Source organism: Anas platyrhynchos, chromosome 3 (genome assembly GCF_047663525.1).
Source record: "Anas platyrhynchos isolate ZD024472 breed Pekin duck chromosome 3, IASCAAS_PekinDuck_T2T, whole genome shotgun sequence".
NCBI classification, from domain to species: Eukaryota; Metazoa; Chordata; class Aves; order Anseriformes; family Anatidae; genus Anas; species Anas platyrhynchos.
The window spans coordinates 20,080,859-20,098,877 of NC_092589.1; the positions used below are offsets into that span (position 1 = coordinate 20,080,859).

General features: G+C 46.9%; 1 protein-coding gene across 1 annotated transcript in view; it reads left to right on the plus strand.

Annotated features, from left to right (window-relative positions):
- The first annotated feature begins 633 nt into the window (after positions 1 to 633).
- PARP1 (poly(ADP-ribose) polymerase 1) overlaps positions 634 to 18,019 on the plus strand; it is a 28,384-nt gene continuing 10,998 nt past the window's right edge. The window contains exons 1-12 of the mRNA XM_038177158.2: positions 634 to 825; positions 3,028 to 3,190; positions 4,083 to 4,201; positions 5,246 to 5,460; positions 10,719 to 10,815; positions 11,144 to 11,260; positions 12,177 to 12,353; positions 12,793 to 12,934; positions 14,185 to 14,325; positions 15,012 to 15,254; positions 16,298 to 16,366; positions 17,174 to 17,306. Coding sequence (XP_038033086.2) covers positions 706 to 825; positions 3,028 to 3,190; positions 4,083 to 4,201; positions 5,246 to 5,460; positions 10,719 to 10,815; positions 11,144 to 11,260; positions 12,177 to 12,353; positions 12,793 to 12,934; positions 14,185 to 14,325; positions 15,012 to 15,254; positions 16,298 to 16,366; positions 17,174 to 17,306 — 1,736 coding nt within the window. The 5' untranslated portion in view covers positions 634 to 705. The remainder of the gene's footprint in view (positions 826 to 3,027; positions 3,191 to 4,082; positions 4,202 to 5,245; positions 5,461 to 10,718; positions 10,816 to 11,143; positions 11,261 to 12,176; positions 12,354 to 12,792; positions 12,935 to 14,184; positions 14,326 to 15,011; positions 15,255 to 16,297; positions 16,367 to 17,173; positions 17,307 to 18,019) is intronic.

The window sequence follows — 18,019 nt, forward strand, 5'->3', positions numbered from 1 at the left end:
GAAACCCAAATCTTAGGGGGCTGGGAGGCGTTTGGGGGAGCAGGCCCTGCTACTGGCACACTGTGCGAGTGGGGAGCTGGGTTAAACAACCCACTGCCTTGACTCGGGACCTTTGTGTGTGCGTGGCTTGCTGTGAGGCTGCATTTGTTGGGGGGAGACCCTGGGGCTGCGTGTGGGGACCTGCCCCTGCTGAGGGGCGCCATGAGGGCAGTTGAGGTGCAGTGAGGCTGAGGCAGCTGTGAGGGAACTGGGTGCCGTGCAGGCTGTGCGGTGTTCGTGTGGTGCTTCACGGACCAGATGTGCCCGGCTGCGGGCTCGCAGCTCCACCTAGCGCACTCAGCGAGCTGGTGGCGGAGGAAGAGCCGAGCGAAGGCGGCCGCCTCACAGCCGCCGCCTCACAGCGTCCCCTCAGCCCCCCCCCCTCCTCCCGCCATGCTGAGGGGCGGGGCCGCGCCGCGCTCCCGCCGCGTGCCCGCGCCTGCCCGCCCCCGCCCCCTCCCCTCAGGCGGCGAGGCGGAAGGTTCGAGGCGCTGCCAGGCGCGGCGCGACGCCTGCCGAGCGGTCGATCCGGCCGGGCCCCGGCTCGGCTGCGCTGCGCTGCGGGGCGCTGCGCTCGGCGCTCGGCTCGCGGTGCCTGGCGCAGGGGCGGCCGTGAGGCGGCGGGAGGCAGCGGCTGCGGGCGGCAGGGGCAGGGGCAGGGCAGGGATGGCGGAGCCGTCGGAGAAGCCGTACCGCGCTGAGTACGCCAAGAGCGGCCGCGCCTCCTGCAAGAAGTGCGGCGAGAGCATCGCCAAGGACTCGCTGCGCCTCGCCCTCATGGTGCAGGTACCGCACGGCACGGCCCGGGGGCAGCGGGGCCGGGGGGGCCGGGGGGGCCGGGGGCTGGGCCCGGGTCCCTCAGGGGGTCCCTCACGGAGCCGCCTCAGGGGCTCCTCCCCGGGCCCCGCGCCCCCTGCTCCCCTCCTCTCCCCCCGTGCCCTCGCTGCGCTTCTCCGCTCCCCATCCCTGTATTTAATTATTTATTTATTTATTTATTTATTTATTTATTTGTTTATTTATTTATTTTGACTTTCTGTGCCTCGCTGCGGAGCGCAGCGCCAGGCGCAGGGCCCGTGCTCCAGCAGGGCGCTGTGTGCGGGCCGTTTTTCTTCTCTCCCGGGGAACCCCCTGCGGGCGGCCACGTGTGAGGTTTCCGCAGAGAGCGCAGGGGGGTTAAAAGGAGACTCAGGGCACGCCACCAGCTGGGTGCCGTTTCTGCTGCATCTGCTCTTTTCCTTTGGATTGCTGTCTGAGGAACTCTGCGTGGAAGCCTGACTTCCACTGTTTGGCATGCTGTGGGCACCCAGGTCTTCCAGCAGCATCATGACTTGGACTTTTGTTTCCACCTGGAACTTGGCAGTTTGTTATCTATACGTGCAGCCAGAAAGCAAATTGGTCTCCCTTTTGTTTTTTCATACTTTATTTAAGAAACTGTGGTAGACAGAGGTGTGCTGGGAGAAATTCCATAAACCTAAGTCTAGCTTGCCTGGAGGCTGCCCAGGGAAGTGGTGGAGTCACCATCCCTGGAAGTCTTTAAAAGCCGTTTAGATGTAGAGCTTAGGGATATGGTTTAGTGGGGACTGTTAGTGTTAGGTTAGAGGTTGGACTCGATGATCTTGAGGTCTCTTCCAACCTAGAAATTCTGTGATTCTGTGAGGTTCCATTGCCTGCACGGAGAGAAGTCACACTTTAGGTGCGCAGCTCAAGTGGTGAAGGAGATCTGCCCCCTTCTGTGTACCCTGCCGGCTGGTGCCCCTAAAGCCTTCATGCTAGGGACAGAGCCATGAGCAGTTCTCCAGTAAAACACCAAACATGAGCTCGTAGCTCAGGAGCGTGTGACTGAGTGCCGGAGGTGTGTGTGACTTCCAGGAATGTTGAGAGCAACCCCAGTGTGGCAGCTGTGTGGCTGTGGTGCCAAAAGGGTAGCCATATAATCTGATTGTGGGGAGAGTCTGGCAAGAAATAGGCATGTCCTTTTACAGTTCTGGTTGATGGTTCAGTTGTCACTGGGGCTCCCATCTTTGAAGCCTTTCTGTTTCCTTACTGCCCCTGCATGAAACTCTTTGATTTTTCAGCTCAGAGCTATCCCTTGAGTTGCAGAGTGGTATGTAGAATGCCTTCCTAGGTCAGTAACTCTCTATCATCGGTAATAATAATAACACCACGCTGAGTGCTGTTAGTGCAGCAGGTGTTTATGTGCGTTGCTCAGAGACAAACCGCTGCACAGTTATTTGGTCTGATGGGTAACTGGAACGGTGACAGGTTGGTACCTAATGTGTCTGAGTCATAACAAAGCAGAGCACTCCCGTGATGAGGCTGGAGAGCGAGCTCCAGAGCTGTTGTTCGGGGAAAACTTTGGTTGTGGTTCTGTCCTGATACAGGACTTTGGGTTCTGGCGTTCCCTTCAAATTTTGCCTCTGCCTCCTGCAGCCCGCTTAGGAATTTCTTCAGGTCATGAGCCAGTTTGCTTGAGAAGTGGTCCTCAAAGGGACTGTGTGTCCTGCTTGGCAGTCTTGCAGAGCGAGGCCAGCAGCCTCTTCTGCTGCAGGAGTCTCAGAGGAGGTTGGAACAGCCAAGTCAAGTGTTGTTACTTGTGCTGCTTTCTCCACAACCTCTGTTTTGCTGTGCTGATCACTGCAGGAGGACTGATTCTTACTGAGAAGAAATCCCTCCCTGTCTGCTAGGGGTTGGTACAGCCACGTGGAGGCTGTTTCCTTTTTGTCTTGAGGAATATGGACTGGCTAAGGAGTGATAATCTCACTGTTCCTTCCATGCCTGTGCTCTTTGAGATCTCTAAGTTGGCAGTTTGTCTGTCACACATTTTCTTCTTAGGCTTTTCCTAAGTCATGTCTACATGCTAATTTAAAAATAAATAAATTATATTTACCCAGATGTTCTTATTTTATCTCCCTCCACTCCCTGCCTTGGTTCTGAGTTGCTCCATCTTAGCCTAATGTGCTTTTTTTTTTTTTTTTTTTTTTTCCCTAGTCACCTATGTTTGATGGCAAAGTCCCTCACTGGCACCACTACAGCTGCTTCTGGAAGCGGGCTCGGATTGTGTCCCACACAGACATTGATGGTTTTCCTGAGCTTCGGTGGGAAGATCAGGAGAAAATCAAGAAAGCCATTGAGACTGGAGGCCCTGGAGGAGGTATGCAGAGGTTCAGAGGTTTAGCTAGAACTATGTTCTCTCTTCTCAGACTATTATTACGGTTATTTGATTGCCACATCCCTCTTAGCAAGTGATGTCAGAAGAATTTCTGTGGTGCCACTGCACTCCAGGGCTAGGACGCTGGCAGTATGACTGTTCTTAAAGGAGGAAAAAAAAAAGCCAAGGCAGTTGGCAGACATATTACCAAATATTTGTTGTTTTTAAGACTTTTGTATTTTGTTTTCAGTTCTCCAGTATTAATGAATGTTCTTGTCATATGCTGTATTGATGGTGTCTTCACTGCAGTGTGTGGTTATGGTAGCTCTTTGACGTTGTTACACAACGAACTGAATTGGAGCGAGTGAGAAGGGTCTAAGTACAGACCAGACCAACCACCCCAAGTCACTCTGTAAACCAAGGATGCTGAGCACTTTTAGGTTGATGTCTGCCTGTTGAAACATAATACAAAAAACAAAAACAAACAAAAAAAAAAAAACAGTTCTGGCACTGAGAACACATCTGTTTTGAAGCAGAGATGTTTCTGACTCTTGTTGCAGTTGGTCTTTAGTAAGACTTCATTTTACACTACTTTCAGGAGAGTGGTAAAAGGTGTCAGCTCTGTGCTTACTTAGTGATTTTTTTTAAAGACTTCCAAAGGTGCGATCCTGTACAATTGCTACTCGGTGGCTTAAAGAAATATTCCTATTTTAACAGTGCTTTTAAGCGTGGACTGCTTATCTTGCTCTGAATGCAGATTCTTGATAGACGAACTGCTGGAGTGCAGAGGTTTACTAATGCAGACTGCTAACAATCTGGCATAGAGGAGATTTTTTGTAAAAGTGGGGGAGGATCACATTTGAAGCTGCGCTCTGTGTTTGCCTTTGTTCTCCAGGAAAAGGAGGGGACCAGGAAGGAGGTGGCAAGGCTGAGAAGAGCCTGAATGACTTTGCTGCAGAATATGCAAAGTCTAACAGGAGTACTTGCAAAGGCTGTGAACAGAAAATAGAAAAAGTAAGATTTTCTTTAGTTCTCTGTTTCTTGTCTTTTCTCCCACCAGTCCCAATTCCAGCAGTGGCTTTTTTAATTGCTTCCTGTCTGTTTTGCATATGGAGAGCACTTGGAGTTGCATTTCTGTGTTTGAGAAGCAGCTGTGTCCAGGACAGCTGACAACAAAGATATTTTTCAGGCATTGGAGCTTGGGCTTTAGACCTGCCAACGCTTCTTTTCGCTTGAGCTTTTGAGCAGGCTGAAATGCTGCTTGCCAGTATTTTTGGTAGGAAGAGACAGGTGTCTTCTGCCTGTCGAAGCACTGCAAAGGTGTAAGCCTCTTCTTCCTCCTTTGTTTGTGTGCAAAGCGTCTGTATTGGCTCCCCTGGAGCAGACAAAAACAGCGATGCAGCTAATTAACGATGCTGCCCTATATTTCAGCATGTTTCATTGGCCTGCTTTTAAAGGCAATTGGTGAGATGAAGCTGTGAGCTTGTGATAGATGAAAATAAACCTGCCAGTTTGGTGAAGTTGATGAGGGTCAAACAGCAGTGCTGATATACCTCTGTCTGCAGAAAGATTGGTGGCTGGAGCGTAAATGTTTCCTTATTGGAGTGTGAAGTATTGCAGTCTGAAAGTACATAAAACGACTGCTTTTTGGGCATCTGAAAAGTAATTTGCAGTTAGGGGGGGTTAGATAGTGCTAGCACTGATTTTTGACTGGTAAGGAATGTAAACTAATTATTCAGGGTTGCCTGCATGGGGTTTGGCGATGTGATCTTTGCTTGTTTAAGTTCAGCAAGTAAGCAGTCAGGGAGTTGGAGGAGTAAAGACTACATGATTACCTGTTTTGAATGGTTTTTGAACAGAAAATTACTTAAAATGATGTCTTTTTTCCAACCTAGAAAGAGTATTAGTGGAAGCAGAGGGACTGCAGGGAAGGGCTTGAGCAATAGCTGCAGGCATTTCACAGGTGTTTAGGAAGCATCAGCTTAGTAATGAGCTTACTAATATCCTGCTCTTTCCAGAACGGCCTAACAGTTGCTTTGTCTCTTTAACCTGCTCTAGGGACAGATTCGGATTTCCAAGAAGATGGTACATCCTGAAAAACCCCAGCTGGGAATGATTGATAACTGGTACCACCCAGACTGCTTTGTGAGCCGCCGAGCGGAGCTGGGTTTCCTCCCAGCGTACGGGGCCGCCCAGCTCCTTGGCTTCAGCATCCTGAAAGCTGAAGATAAAGAAACTCTGAAGAAGCAGCTCCCAGCTACCAAAAGCGAAGGGTATGTGTGGAATGTAACAATTCGCGTTGTTACTTGCCTTCGTGTACATCTGTGATGAATGTTTGTGTCATTGCTCTGTCTCTGTTAAAAGAAGAGCAGCTGTAGGAGGATGTGGTACTCCTGTGGCTTTAGGGAAATGACAACAGCCCCATTCCCTATCCCTGGGAGTCTGTAGTGTGCTTGCCCTTGTGACTGCCTTGAGGGAAACGCAGAGACCAGCAGCTGTGACTTAACTGATCTGGGGCTTTTAGCCCTAAAATGCGTACTTAATACAAATGGATACTGGATGAGGACCTCCTTGTGTGATGCTGTTATCAGCGATGGTTTCCCTGGTCTAACCACTTAGTAGACAATTGATTTGGTATCTTATCTGTGTACTGCTGATCTGGGACAGGTGCTGAGTCTGATAATGTCACTTGTTGGCTGCGTTCACGCTTGGATGTCCTTGTTGGCATAATCTGTCATGGTACAACTGAAATTGTATTGCCTGGCACTGAAATTTTGAATGGAGGCTCTTGTTAACAGAGAAGCCCTTCAGGTGGCTTGCTAGCTTTGCTCAATCTTTTTCTGGTGGTGAAGGCTTCTGTTACTTGTTTTTTGAAGTGACTTTGCCTGGCATCATGCCTCATAACACCAGCCTGTGTTTGATTTATTATTTTTTTCCATGGAGGAGGAAACATAAAGTATTGCTGCATTCTACAAACAGGAAAGACGGTGTCTGTAAGATGTTGGACTTTTCCATGTTCTTTGTAGACTGAATTCAGTTCTATTTTTATAAGGATTCACTGTGAAATTGCCCAGTAAGACTTGACACTGGCTTTGCTTGTTTTGGTCCTGTAAGTAGGTGGCTGGTGGACATGATTCAGAGCCTTTTGAGTATTTCAGTGTTGTCCTTGGTTATAGGTAACAGTGGAGCTTGTTTAAACTGTTCTGTGTGGTGTTAAGAGGGTGCCATTCAACTTCAATACTTTATTCCTGGTTGGCAAGCAGCTGCTCCAGAAGCATTCAGCAGTGGTGCAGGTGCCATGGGGAAGGTCCTGCAGCGCCATGCAAATGGGTGCTCCTGGTGCTCCCCCGTGAGCCCTGTTGGGTTCTGCACCAACTGGTTGTTCAGCTGAGCTGCTGCAGGCTTTGGCCTTTCAGGCTGAGACGAGCTGCGTGTGACTCCCTGCCAACTTACCTCTTCACACAGGCACTTTCCCCCTGCGTGTTGCAGGCTATAAGTAGAAGCACAGTGTTTTCACATACTTGCAAAAATATTAAGGCTTTGGAAAGATAGGCCACAGAGTAGTTTGCCAAGTCACTGTGTAAATAAAAGCCTGGAATTGCAATGGAAAAAAAGCTTATGGTGATGTAGGGTACTGTGAACCTTGACCTCATGCCAGCAAAGCAGCAGAACAGCTGATCTTTTCTGCTCTCTAAGCACTGCATGAGCAGGCCCCTCAACTGTGAAGATGCTGGCTGGCTCTTGTGATCCACACCACCTTTCTTCTGCTGTCTGGGTTGTGTGTTTGAGCCAAGGGTAGTAAGAATCAGTTGAAAAAGTAGCTGTCTGTCAAATGAACTGAATGAATGGGACTATAAATAGAGTGGAGAGGTGTGGGTGTGCTTCCTACCTGGTGATTGCCTGCCAAGAAAGCAGACAAGTTCTGAAGAAGCAAACCCTACAAAAAAAGAAACAGCCCAGAAGCTTGGGTGAGATGCAGTTAGCTCCTGTCATTCATCCTGTGTGTTCAGTCAGATAACTGAAATTAATGACAGAAATTGCATCTTCTCGCAGAAACAGCATTAGAGCATCTGCTGTAGGTGAGATCCTGAAAATGAACTTTGAAGTTCTCTGCCTGTGCTGCAACCAAATTACATCTTGCGTCAGGTGTTGTCTGCAATTCAGATATGACGTAGCCAAATTCATGTGCTGCTTCTGCCTGTCTAGCCCATGCTCTGCAGAGAAGCTCCAACTTGGGCTGCCCCATTGGCTCTTTCTAAAAAGGTGCTGGTGTGACATCTCTATTGCAGGTGAGTAAAACCGAGCAGGGTTACCAAGAATAGGATGGGAAAATCTCTTTCATCTGAGGGAGAAAAGATAGGAGAGCTTCCTGCAAGAATCCTGGTGGCTTTTCTTGGTCGGCGCTGGGTGACACATGCTGACCCCCTGGGCTGCAGGCTGTCCTGCCTGAGTGCCAGCATTTTGCAGGCCTGGGGAAGGGAGGGTCTTTGTGTCCTACCCAGTGGCTTCTCTGCAGAAGGTGCACTCCTGTACTGGTGTAGGAAAGGCAGTAGCAGCTTGCCTGGTCCTTTTCACTCTGCTTCTTTGGTTTTGAGCGTGTGGTTTTGCCCTCCTGCTTTGATCTTTAATGCCATCTGCTTCTGCAATGTTTTCTACCTTGCTTGCTTGAGTAGAATTGCTGCTCAGGACAGGAACCAAGTGTCATTCTGGAGGTGCCATCAGGTAGCACCTGATTAACTGCAGATTGAGGCAGAGGGTAAGTGCTCAGATCAGCAACAATCTGCAAGTGCTTCACAGAGAGAAAGGAAGGGAGTACCAGCTCCTCCCTGCACTAGCTGCTTGCTTTATTCAGGGTTGCTCTGACTGTTCTTACCTCTTCATTTTCATTGTAAGGAGAATGTGGAAGACAGTAGATGGTAAGGAAGGGTCAGGCTAGAGTGTGCCAGTTCACCTTCCTCTTCACCCTCTTGAAAGTTTGGATAGACCTTGTAGTTCTCTATCTACCAGGGAGGTGAAAAGTGCTCTGCATTTGATGCTAAGTACTAGTCCTTTTAAACAAGCTGTTGGACCATACCTGTTGAGTGCCTGCACTGCCCCTTCCCCAGCAGGAGAAAGGGCGTACACAGTGGCACCTGGCTGCTGCTGGCAGCACGTGGTATTTGGTCCCAAGGGTGGCTGATGGCTTGTGTGTCAGTGAGGATCTGTTCTGTCAGTTCTAAAACTTGCAGTTCTGTGCAGACGGGAGGTGAATTCAGCTTCGCCTGTCCCTTCTTCAAACTATAAAATAATGATTAGACTTTAAGTCTTCAGCATAGCCAGAAACAAAAGAGAAGGTGGGAAGCCTGCAGCTTTATGCCTTTGCAATCCAAATGATCCTTCTCATTCTGCAGTTTGGGTGGCTGGATCAGGTATGGCAACTGCTCTGTACAGGAAAATCAACCAGCTGCCCCTTAACTCTGAGAGGCTGCCAAAAGTGCAAGTTCCTGCTGGGATCTGGATGTTTTCCCTTGGTCCTAAGGCATCTCAGCAGGGTGATTGCCTTCCAGTGGTTTGAGTCCTGGCTTTCCTCTTTCCAGAGACAAGTTACTACACAGCCATGAGTTTTGACTTGCTGGAGGCAGCCTGACTCTCACCCTGCCAAGGGAGAGAGACTGCAGATACACAGCACTTGGGCACCCATCCTAAATACTTGCATGATTAAGCCCTCTGGCTTGGGAAGGTACAACGGGGCGCTTTGTGCTCAAGCTGATGTGTTTTTCCCGGATTATGCTGTATGCTTCTGATTCGGTTAAAAATTCAGGAGCTGTGATTCTCATGGTGAGTGCTTTGGTTTTTATGCTGTGGTGATCTTCAGTGGATGCTCTGGCCTTGCTCCTTGTGGGGGTTGCAGCCAAAGAGGGGACTTGCATGGTCTGGGGACCTTTGAAGGCACAGCTGTGCTTGTGCTGTATCCATTCTTGCCACACTGGTTCCTGCTTATGTGATTTAAGAAAGAATATGGACTTTTTCTTGCAAAATGCAAGCAAATGCTGTTAGCCTGGTGTAGCCATCGTGTGTCCCCTGGGATAGCAAACCTTGCAGCACAGCCCAGGCTCTGACCGATTGGACCTTGCAAGGGGACAGCTGTGAGATCAGATCTTCTGCAAAGCCAGCACCTTAAAGATTTACAGAACAGTCTGAGTCATAATTTGGCCAGAAGTGCTAACAAAAGGCTATTGTAGCTACTGCAGATGAAATGAGAACTCGCCCCAGTTTTGGGCCCAGGATATTTTTCCTAGAACTTGCAGGTCCTTTGTGGATAAGTCCTCAGGGAGCACCTTTCAACATCCTCCTGTAGCCTTATAGCTAATAAGCTGTTGTACTAAGTTTATCTTAACAGTAGCAAAGCACTAGAAAATGAAGTGTTTAAAATTGCGGAGGGCAACCGAGAACGTTAACTTTGACTTAACCATCAGCCACAGCTCAGAAAGTTAGAATTTGCATACTTAAAAATACTCCTGGCTGATGTTTCTAAAGAATAGCAGCTCTGTCAAAATGAAGTGCGAGTTGTCCAAGCTGTGCTCATATTGTGCCTCAAGTGCCAGGTCCATCCTGCCTCAAATGGGATAAAATTTCACTTTATTTCCTCACAATGAGAACATGCACTGAGATGATTTGTTGACACCAATGTGTTTTGAAGCCATGCAGACCAAGGGGATGACAGAAGTCTGGAAACATAAATGATCTTCCTCTGAGGTCTCTCGTTCTTCAGAAGTCTGCCAAAATCCCCTGGCTTTCATTTGGCTTCCTTGTCTTTCTTGAGTGCTGGTTTCTATAACTTCTCCCCATGCAACTCTAAGGGCCCAGCTAATAACAGTATATTTTAGCATACAGAACTGCAATGTAGTAAGTACATCATAAAACCACCGTCAGCCTGGGAGTACTTTACAGGTGGAAACTTCCTCCTGTCTGATTTCAGAGATCAGACTTAATTCCAAGCTGAAGAGGTACTAGCTGGGAAGTATCAAGTTTCCCAGTGTGTTAACTTAATAGAAGTATTATATTTGCTGTCCTTTATTTCAATATGCACTGTTTTAGCTGAAAAATGAAGCTGTTGATTCAGCTGAAAGACACTATAGTCCTGTCTTTTAACCTTCATTGCTACCTCTCCCTGGACGTGGAGAGGTATAAGTATACACAGTAAGTTTTATCTGTGCCTTCGGAGTAACTAATACAGGTGTGGCTGAGTATGCCTGAAGCTCTGTGTTGTAGCATTTTCTGTGCTCTTCTGCCAGATCACAGTTATCTTGTGGAAAAGCTCGAAGTGTGCCTGACCTGATTGAGGTGGCTGTTGCAGAACCAAGTACGTATTTGCAATCTAAAATTGAAGAATTTGATAAATTGGGCTTGCCTGCTAAAACTCAGGACATTCAAGCCTCTACAGATATCAGCAGTCAATAAACAGAGTTCTAGGAACATAAATATTAAATAAATAAACATAGCATAAATTAAAGTAACTTTGTGTATGTGGTGTTTGTTTTTTTCCTATTAGGAAGAGAAAAGGAGAGGAGGTAGATGGAAATGCGACTGTGAAAAAGAAGCAGAAAAAAGAGAAAGAGAAGGAATCAAAGCAGGAAAAACAGCTGAAGGTGAGTTTTAGCTGATCAGATCCTACAGACTGCCTTGTTAGAAGAGTGTAGTGTCAGGCACTAACTGAAGAGCTGTGGCAGTTGGAGAGAGACTGTAGTTGGTGCCCAGACAAAGCAGAGCTGCAGTGCAGTGGCTTTAAAAATCTGTTCTAGCTGTTTGGGTAAAATGTGTAATTCTCCCCTTTGGCAAAGCTTCTTGTTGCTCGCTGTCTCCCAGGCTGACCTTAAAATCCCATGGGCTTGCTAAAACCTTGTCCACATGCTGCAGTTTGCGGTGTGTTCTTAGTGATTGACTGCAGGTTGCTGAGCTGCTGGCTTTTGTTAACAGGAACAGACAGAGCTGATCTGGGGCATCAAGGACGAGCTGAGGAAGGTCTGCTCCACTAATGACCTGAAAGAGCTGCTGATTGCCAACAAGCAGGAAGTGCCTTCAGGGGAGAACGCCGTAAGTAGTCGATTTACATGTGTGCTGGGTCTTCAGTGAAGCCAACCCACACTGATACTACTGCGCAGTCCAGAAGCATGCAGCATGTTCCTAACAGAAAATTTCAGAAAGGGAAAAAAAAAGTGCAAACCCCAGTTGTTTTGTCCCAGGACTCTGATGATATTGCTATTACATGAGCTTGTGAAGGCACTGCATAGTGGTGTCTGATGCTGAATTAAATGTTTTGGTCTCAGCGATGTGATGGTTTTCTGCTATGTCCCAGCTGCTCCCTGTTTTTGTCGCTGGCCTTGGAAGGCCAGCTGTGTCCCAGGCCACATCAAAAGATGCATGTCCAGCAGGGTGAGGGAGGTGATTGTCACCCTCTACTCTGACCTTGTGGGGCCCCACCTGGAGTGCTGCAACCAGGTTTGGAGCCCTCAGCACAAGAAAGATGTGGACCTGCATCCACATGGATGGGATGGGAACTCCCTAGACTCAAAATGGTCAAGAAAATCTCAAGACAGGAAAACTGGGATTTATGTGAGCCTACATTCCCACCTACATTCTTGTGCTCAGATGCAGTAGCTCATCTCCTCTTTTCCCATTCCTGTGCTGCTCTCTGGTCAGGGGCCGTGTGGTAGATAAGCTTTCCTGAATGCTGACTCCAAATAGGAGATACTGTGAGTCATGAACGTGAGTGAACAGGTGTGGTGTGACTGGGGAAACTTCATGCCATGTTTAAGGCACTGTAAATCAAATAATTCTGCAAAGAATCTTGGCTCATGTGCAATGTACATATGACATGAAGTACTGGAAAAGTCTGTGTCTGTGTGCCAACAGCTTTACAGTAATTTTCTTGTCCAGCCCAGTGTAATGCAATGTGTGGGCTTCCAGTTTACTCCTGCTGTGACATGTTTTATATTCCTTGTGGCTTTAGATCTTGGACCGAGTGGCAGATGGGATGGCATTTGGAGCTCTGCTTCCCTGTGAGGAGTGTAAAGGGCAGTTTGTGTTCAAGAGCGATGCATATTACTGTTCAGGGGACATCACTGCCTGGACTAAGTGCGTTGCTAAAACACAGACTCCCAACAGGAAAGACTGGGTAATCCCGAAGGTGGGTATTACTTGCAAAATCAATGATCTGAAGTATGTTTCTTTATTGATGTTTCCTCTTAGAAGGAATTTGAATAGGCAGCAATCAGTGTTGGATGCTAGGGAGCAGAGTGCACTGCACTGCTGAGCCCCTGTGACAGTGGGGAGGTCCTGTCACGGCTATGTCACTACAAGGCTAGGCACCTAATACACAACAGTCATCTTTTTTTCCCCAGTAACACTAAATTAAAAGAGATGTTGCTGATTTGTTTTGAAACTAGTCATTTACCTTCTTTTAGCTTTGGATTCCCAGTCAGTAAACTGGCTTTTTGCCTGTCAGAATATGAATCCTAATCTCAGAAATCTGCAGTAAATGACAAAATGTGACCAGTGCTCAACTTAGCCTTAACATTTTCTAGTATTATTTGTTTTTGAAGTCTGTTTATGCTTCCATCCCCCAGGAGTTTCGTGAAATTCCTTACCTCAAGAAATTTAAGTGTAAGAAACAGGATAGGATATTCCCTCCAGAGGCTGCAACTGTGAACTCTGCGCTTCCTCCACATGCATCTGCTCCTTTGACAGAGACCGTTTCTGCACCCCAAGGTAAGTGGAGCTCAGGATGTGTAATGCCATTCCTATCAAAACCCTAACCAGGCATGCTGTTTGCTGTTCTACTGCTGAGCGACTGAGATTCTGTGGTGAGAAACAGCATAGCCGAGTCTCATGCGCCTCATCTTCCTAGCAGAGGTAGACCCTGTTATGGTGGGTTGTCTGGGGACATGTGCTTGGGATCCTGGTTGTTTTCTGACAGATCATTTTCGGTATGTTTTGGTATGTTTGTGATGAATTGGAAATTTAAAGGCCTGTGTTCCGAGTGACATCTGCTGTGAAATGCCTTCTTGCTTGACTTCTCGGGGAACATCCAGGGACCTTAGTTGTGCCAGACTCTTTATTCCATGTCCAGTGTCACCTTTTTAAGGTCAAGAGGTTGTTTGAAATCCTCCATTTGGATTTGGTCTTAACCACTGACTAGCAATGCACAAACGAAGATACGCTGTCTCCAACCCGTTCCATGACAGTAAATTGTCTGTTAATTAGAATTAAGCCTAGGTTGATTTGTGTGCTGGCAGCTTAACTCACTTGTGTTTGGGTGGTAGTGGGTGAATAAACACCTCAGTTGGTCAACCAGAGTTAATAGCACTCACTTTAGAAGTGGGGATACACTTTGAGATATTTCCTGTGTCTTGGGTCCACCCACATTGCAAAGCTCGTTGCATCAAAGTTCACACTGTGATGTGATGGAGCAGCAGCTGGTTACCAGTTTGCTTCTGTCTTGTTATGGGGTTTGTGTGATTCAGTCAACTTATAACATTGTACTGTCTAAAAGATCAAGACTCAAGTGTATTTTAACGTGGGAACACTGTTTGAGAGACTAACCTTCTGCAGCTCTTCAAAAACAGATTTCCTTTTGAAGAGGCATGAGCTTTCACGCTGTCCAGGCATCAAATGAGGAGGGAAGCTGAACAGTCTAGTAGCACAGTGTTGAAGCAGACTGATTTTTATTTTTGTTAAAAAGAAAAAGAAATGCAGACAACTAATGTGCCTACATATCCATCCTTCCTGCCTTCTGTCCCTTCTGTTTGTTGGGTGTGCTGGGTTTTGTTGCCTCTCCTAGGGGAACGGAAGCCTTCTGCCACTTGCCTTAGCACAGGTCAGGCCTGTTTAGACCCTTGTCTCCCTGCTGACTGGGCTAATCGTTCCGAGTGTGTAGGATGCTGTCCATTTGTATTTGTTACTTGTCTGGGGCGCTTTGTGCTTGTCACTAACATGCTGTGTTGTTTCCAAACCCCTAGACAAACCACTGGCCAACATGAAGATCCTGGCTCTTGGAAAGCTGTCCAAGAACAAGGAGGAAGTGAAGAACATCGTGGAGGAGTTGGGAGGAAAGATGACGACGACAGCTAACAAGGCCACGTTGTGCATCAGCACACAGAGTGAGCAGCCATGCAGTGCTTTCTGGTAGTGCTCCTCACAGAGCTGAGCAGATCAGAGAGGGTGCACGTCCTGAGAGCTCTCTGGATTAGTGTTTGGGCTAGGAGGAGTGTTTGTGTGCGCACACTGCCTTAGCGTGCTTGGAAACATAAAGACAATGTGTGCTCTTTAAGTTTTACTCCCCTAGTATATTAATCTTGTGGGTTGTGCCATGAGGCTCTGTTGGGTTTGCAGCCGCTGAAGCTCAGATCCCTGTGCAGAGCATGGTGGTGTGCGAGCCAGTGTTGGTGGACTGACAGTGCTGGGGACTGTGACCTTGGAGAAGCCACCCTTGCCTTGGAGAAGCTGTGGAGTTGACTGTGGGCGCTTGAGGGCAGTGTTTTCTCTGGAGACAGCTCTTGCTCCCTGTTGATGTTGACCTCCAAACTGGGTGCTGAGGTAGGAGATCTGCTCCCACCTGGTAGGATGCCCAAGAGGGCAGCCCCAGCCCAGCTCTAGGAAGGGGAGAGCTGGACCAGCCAGGTAAAACACAAGTGTTCCTGCTCTAGCCCAGGCTACGGTCTAAAACGTTGTGGAAATGTATTTCCTCAAAGCCTTGGAGCCCTGAATCATGGCCAGAGGTAGGGGCTAAAGTCTGAAACCTCATTGATTTATTTTTGTCTCTCCTTTCCCCACCCTGCTTATTCAGAGGATTTGGAGAAAATGAGCAAGAAGATGGAAGAAGTGAAGGAGGCCAAAGTCCGTGTGGTCTCAGAGGCATTTCTTCAGGACGTGAAATCCTCCAGCAAGAGCTTTCAGGAGCTTCTTTCTGTCCATGCAATTTCACCTTGGGGTGCAGAGATAAAAATGGAGCACCACGAGGTGGCCGTGGATGGGAAATGCAGCAAGCCCCAGCATACGAAGAGTGCTGGGAAGGTCAAAGAAGAACAAGGTGATGAACAATGCAGTTGTTTCTCCAGGGACCTGTTTAATGCTTTGTGTGTGCACAAAACAAACCTGGGTGTAATCCAGCCTCGTGTTTTGCTAGAGTTCTCTGACTTTTTTTTTTCTCGTAATAAATTTAAATAATCAAGCCTTGGGACAAGACTAGCTTTAAGTAAACAGGAAGCTGTCTCCTGAACTGGCTGTCATTTGTCCTAGGTCAGTCTGGCTTCAGAGATCTTTCATCCTATACATGCACAGGCTCCCTGACATCAGTCTGAACTCTTCCCCAAAACACTTTCTCTGCCAGTCTGGGTCGCTGTTGCAGCTTCAAGGAGCTGCTGGAGCACTAAATTGTGACAGACACTACTGTGACCACCCCCACCAGAGGTGCTCACACATGAGAAAATGCTGGAGCCCAAAGCAGTGGTGTCTTGTAGTGAGTGTAGAATGTATTTTATTTTTTTTAATGAAGGAAGGAAAAATCCAACACCAGTGGCATTCCTTATGACTGCCGAGCAAGTTTGCATTATTCATGCTGCAAAGCGAAGAAAGCCATTAGATCTGCTCAGAACCTTTCTTCAGAACCCATTCTTTTCCATATTCCCCAAGCTTTTGGTTTCTATCACTCAACTGGGTGTGTTATTGCCAAACTATTTCACGGCAACAGAATCTCTGAGGGGGCTGAATGTCCCACATACTCCCTATGGGGTTTTAAATCCCTATTTAAACACAACCACAAATATGACTTTTATCTACTGTGTAGGTGAAAAAATGGTACAGCCTGACGTTTGGGGCCAGGAGGAAGGAAAATGGATGTTATGTGGGGAGACCTTGTTTTTCATTTCATTGTGTGGGAGCTGGGGGTGGATGGCAGTGAATTGGCTGCTAAAGGCAGCTAAAAAAAAATCACTGACGTGCTGGTGTTCTTGTACTGGGAACCTGATTTAAAGTCTGATTAAGGCCATAATTAGGCAAATTGAGAATTTGTATCTTGATTCAAGTTAAACCACGTTGCCTGTGTAGGAAAAAAATAACTCCTTATTCCTGCAGGACCTAGCAAGTCTGAAAAGAAAATGAAGCTAACAGTTAAAGGTGGAGCAGCAGTAGATCCTGATTCTGGTGAGTGATTGCAATGGTTGAACCTGTGCCACAGCCCATAGGATGTGTGATTGTTTACAAAATAGATTTTTCTGTGCAAGGATAAGGGTTTGGAGTCCTTAACGTAAAAGTTAAGGTTTAATATAAAAATTAAGGATTCCACAAAAGGAAGCCTGATTTTTTAAACCAGCTTTTCGTGCTTTCAAAGGAAAGCTATTAATTGACATCTAAAGACGGATTTTCCAAGATTTTCTTGTGCAGCTTTCTGAAGGACCACTTAAACTGAAGCATATCCCTTGCTCAGCTTCATGAGCACCTGTCAGAAGAGTGAATAAAAGCCTAGCCAGCAGAGCCCATGGGTCTGGCATGAGCATCTGCCTCAAGACTCTAACCTGGGGGGCAACTTCTGCTGCTCTCCAAACCTACAGTGTACAGATGCCACCCTGAGAAGTCATATTGCAACCAAGATGAGCCTTCATTTTTTCAGTCCATTTTCTAGTGTGACACCTGCAAAACTGTATCTCTTGAGAATTCCTCCAGCCAGCCATGCAGTGTTAAATACTAGATTTTAGATGGTCCTTTCTCAAACATACAATTATTTTTTCTAAAGTTAGGGTCGAGGTTCATTCCAATATATCAAAAGGTATATACTCACTATCTGTTGAAAGGAAAACATGCTTCAAGTAGTTTTGAATGAGCATGTTATCACTTTTTTCCAATAGTTTTGTTAAAATGCATACAACTTAATGAAATGTCTGTGTGAACGTGAATGTAGCAAGGCAACCTAAAATGGTAACCACTTCTGTATTCTCATTTTCTTCTCTGTAGGTTTGGAGGATTCTGCTCATGTGTTTGAAAAAGGTGGAAAGATCTTCAGTGCAACTCTTGGTCTAGTAGATATTGTGAAAGGAACGAATTCCTATTACAAACTGCAGCTCCTAGAGGATGATAGAGAGAGCAGGTGAGTTTAGCTTTCCCCATAAATGCCTTTGTTTACTTTTTTTTCCAATAAGTACTGGATTTTTTGTTTCTACAAAAAGAAGGAATGGGCAAAATGTTTTTCTGAGGATATGCAAACATCCAGGGAAGGTTTCTGCCCTGTATGGAAGCGTTTCTTTGTGGTGTTGACAAAACCTAAGTTGGGAAGTAATAAAGGTTGCTGAATTGTTTCTGGAAGCATTCATTCTTGCATCCTAGGAGAAGTGAGGCTCGTACAATAGGAACCTTCTCAGGTCTAGATTAACTGACTAAGAGGAGGGCCATGCTGCTCTGTGATTCATGGCTGCCCTTAAAAATACAGGAGAAAGTTCTTCTGTTTTAACATCTAAGACCACATGCATGAAGTCTGCGGGAATCTCTCCCATATTCTCCAACTTACTTTTGTCTTCTAATTGTAGAGCTGTAATTCTGGGAAACAAAAACAGATTCTGCCTGTTCCACCACAGCGTATTCCTGAATTGAGTGTGCTGCTGCTTAGCAAAATGCATTGAAATGGTCAGGGGGTGATAATGCGTTTAGCTTTCCAGTCTCATCAGGCATGTGGCAGAGCTGTCCAGTGGTTGTATTTCTGACAACAGATAAAGAAGTGGAGAGGGTTCTTTAAAGTGGAATTGTGCCCACAAGCATGCATGGGATGCACAGAAATCTGGAGGAGTTAATAGCTGTCAGCAACAA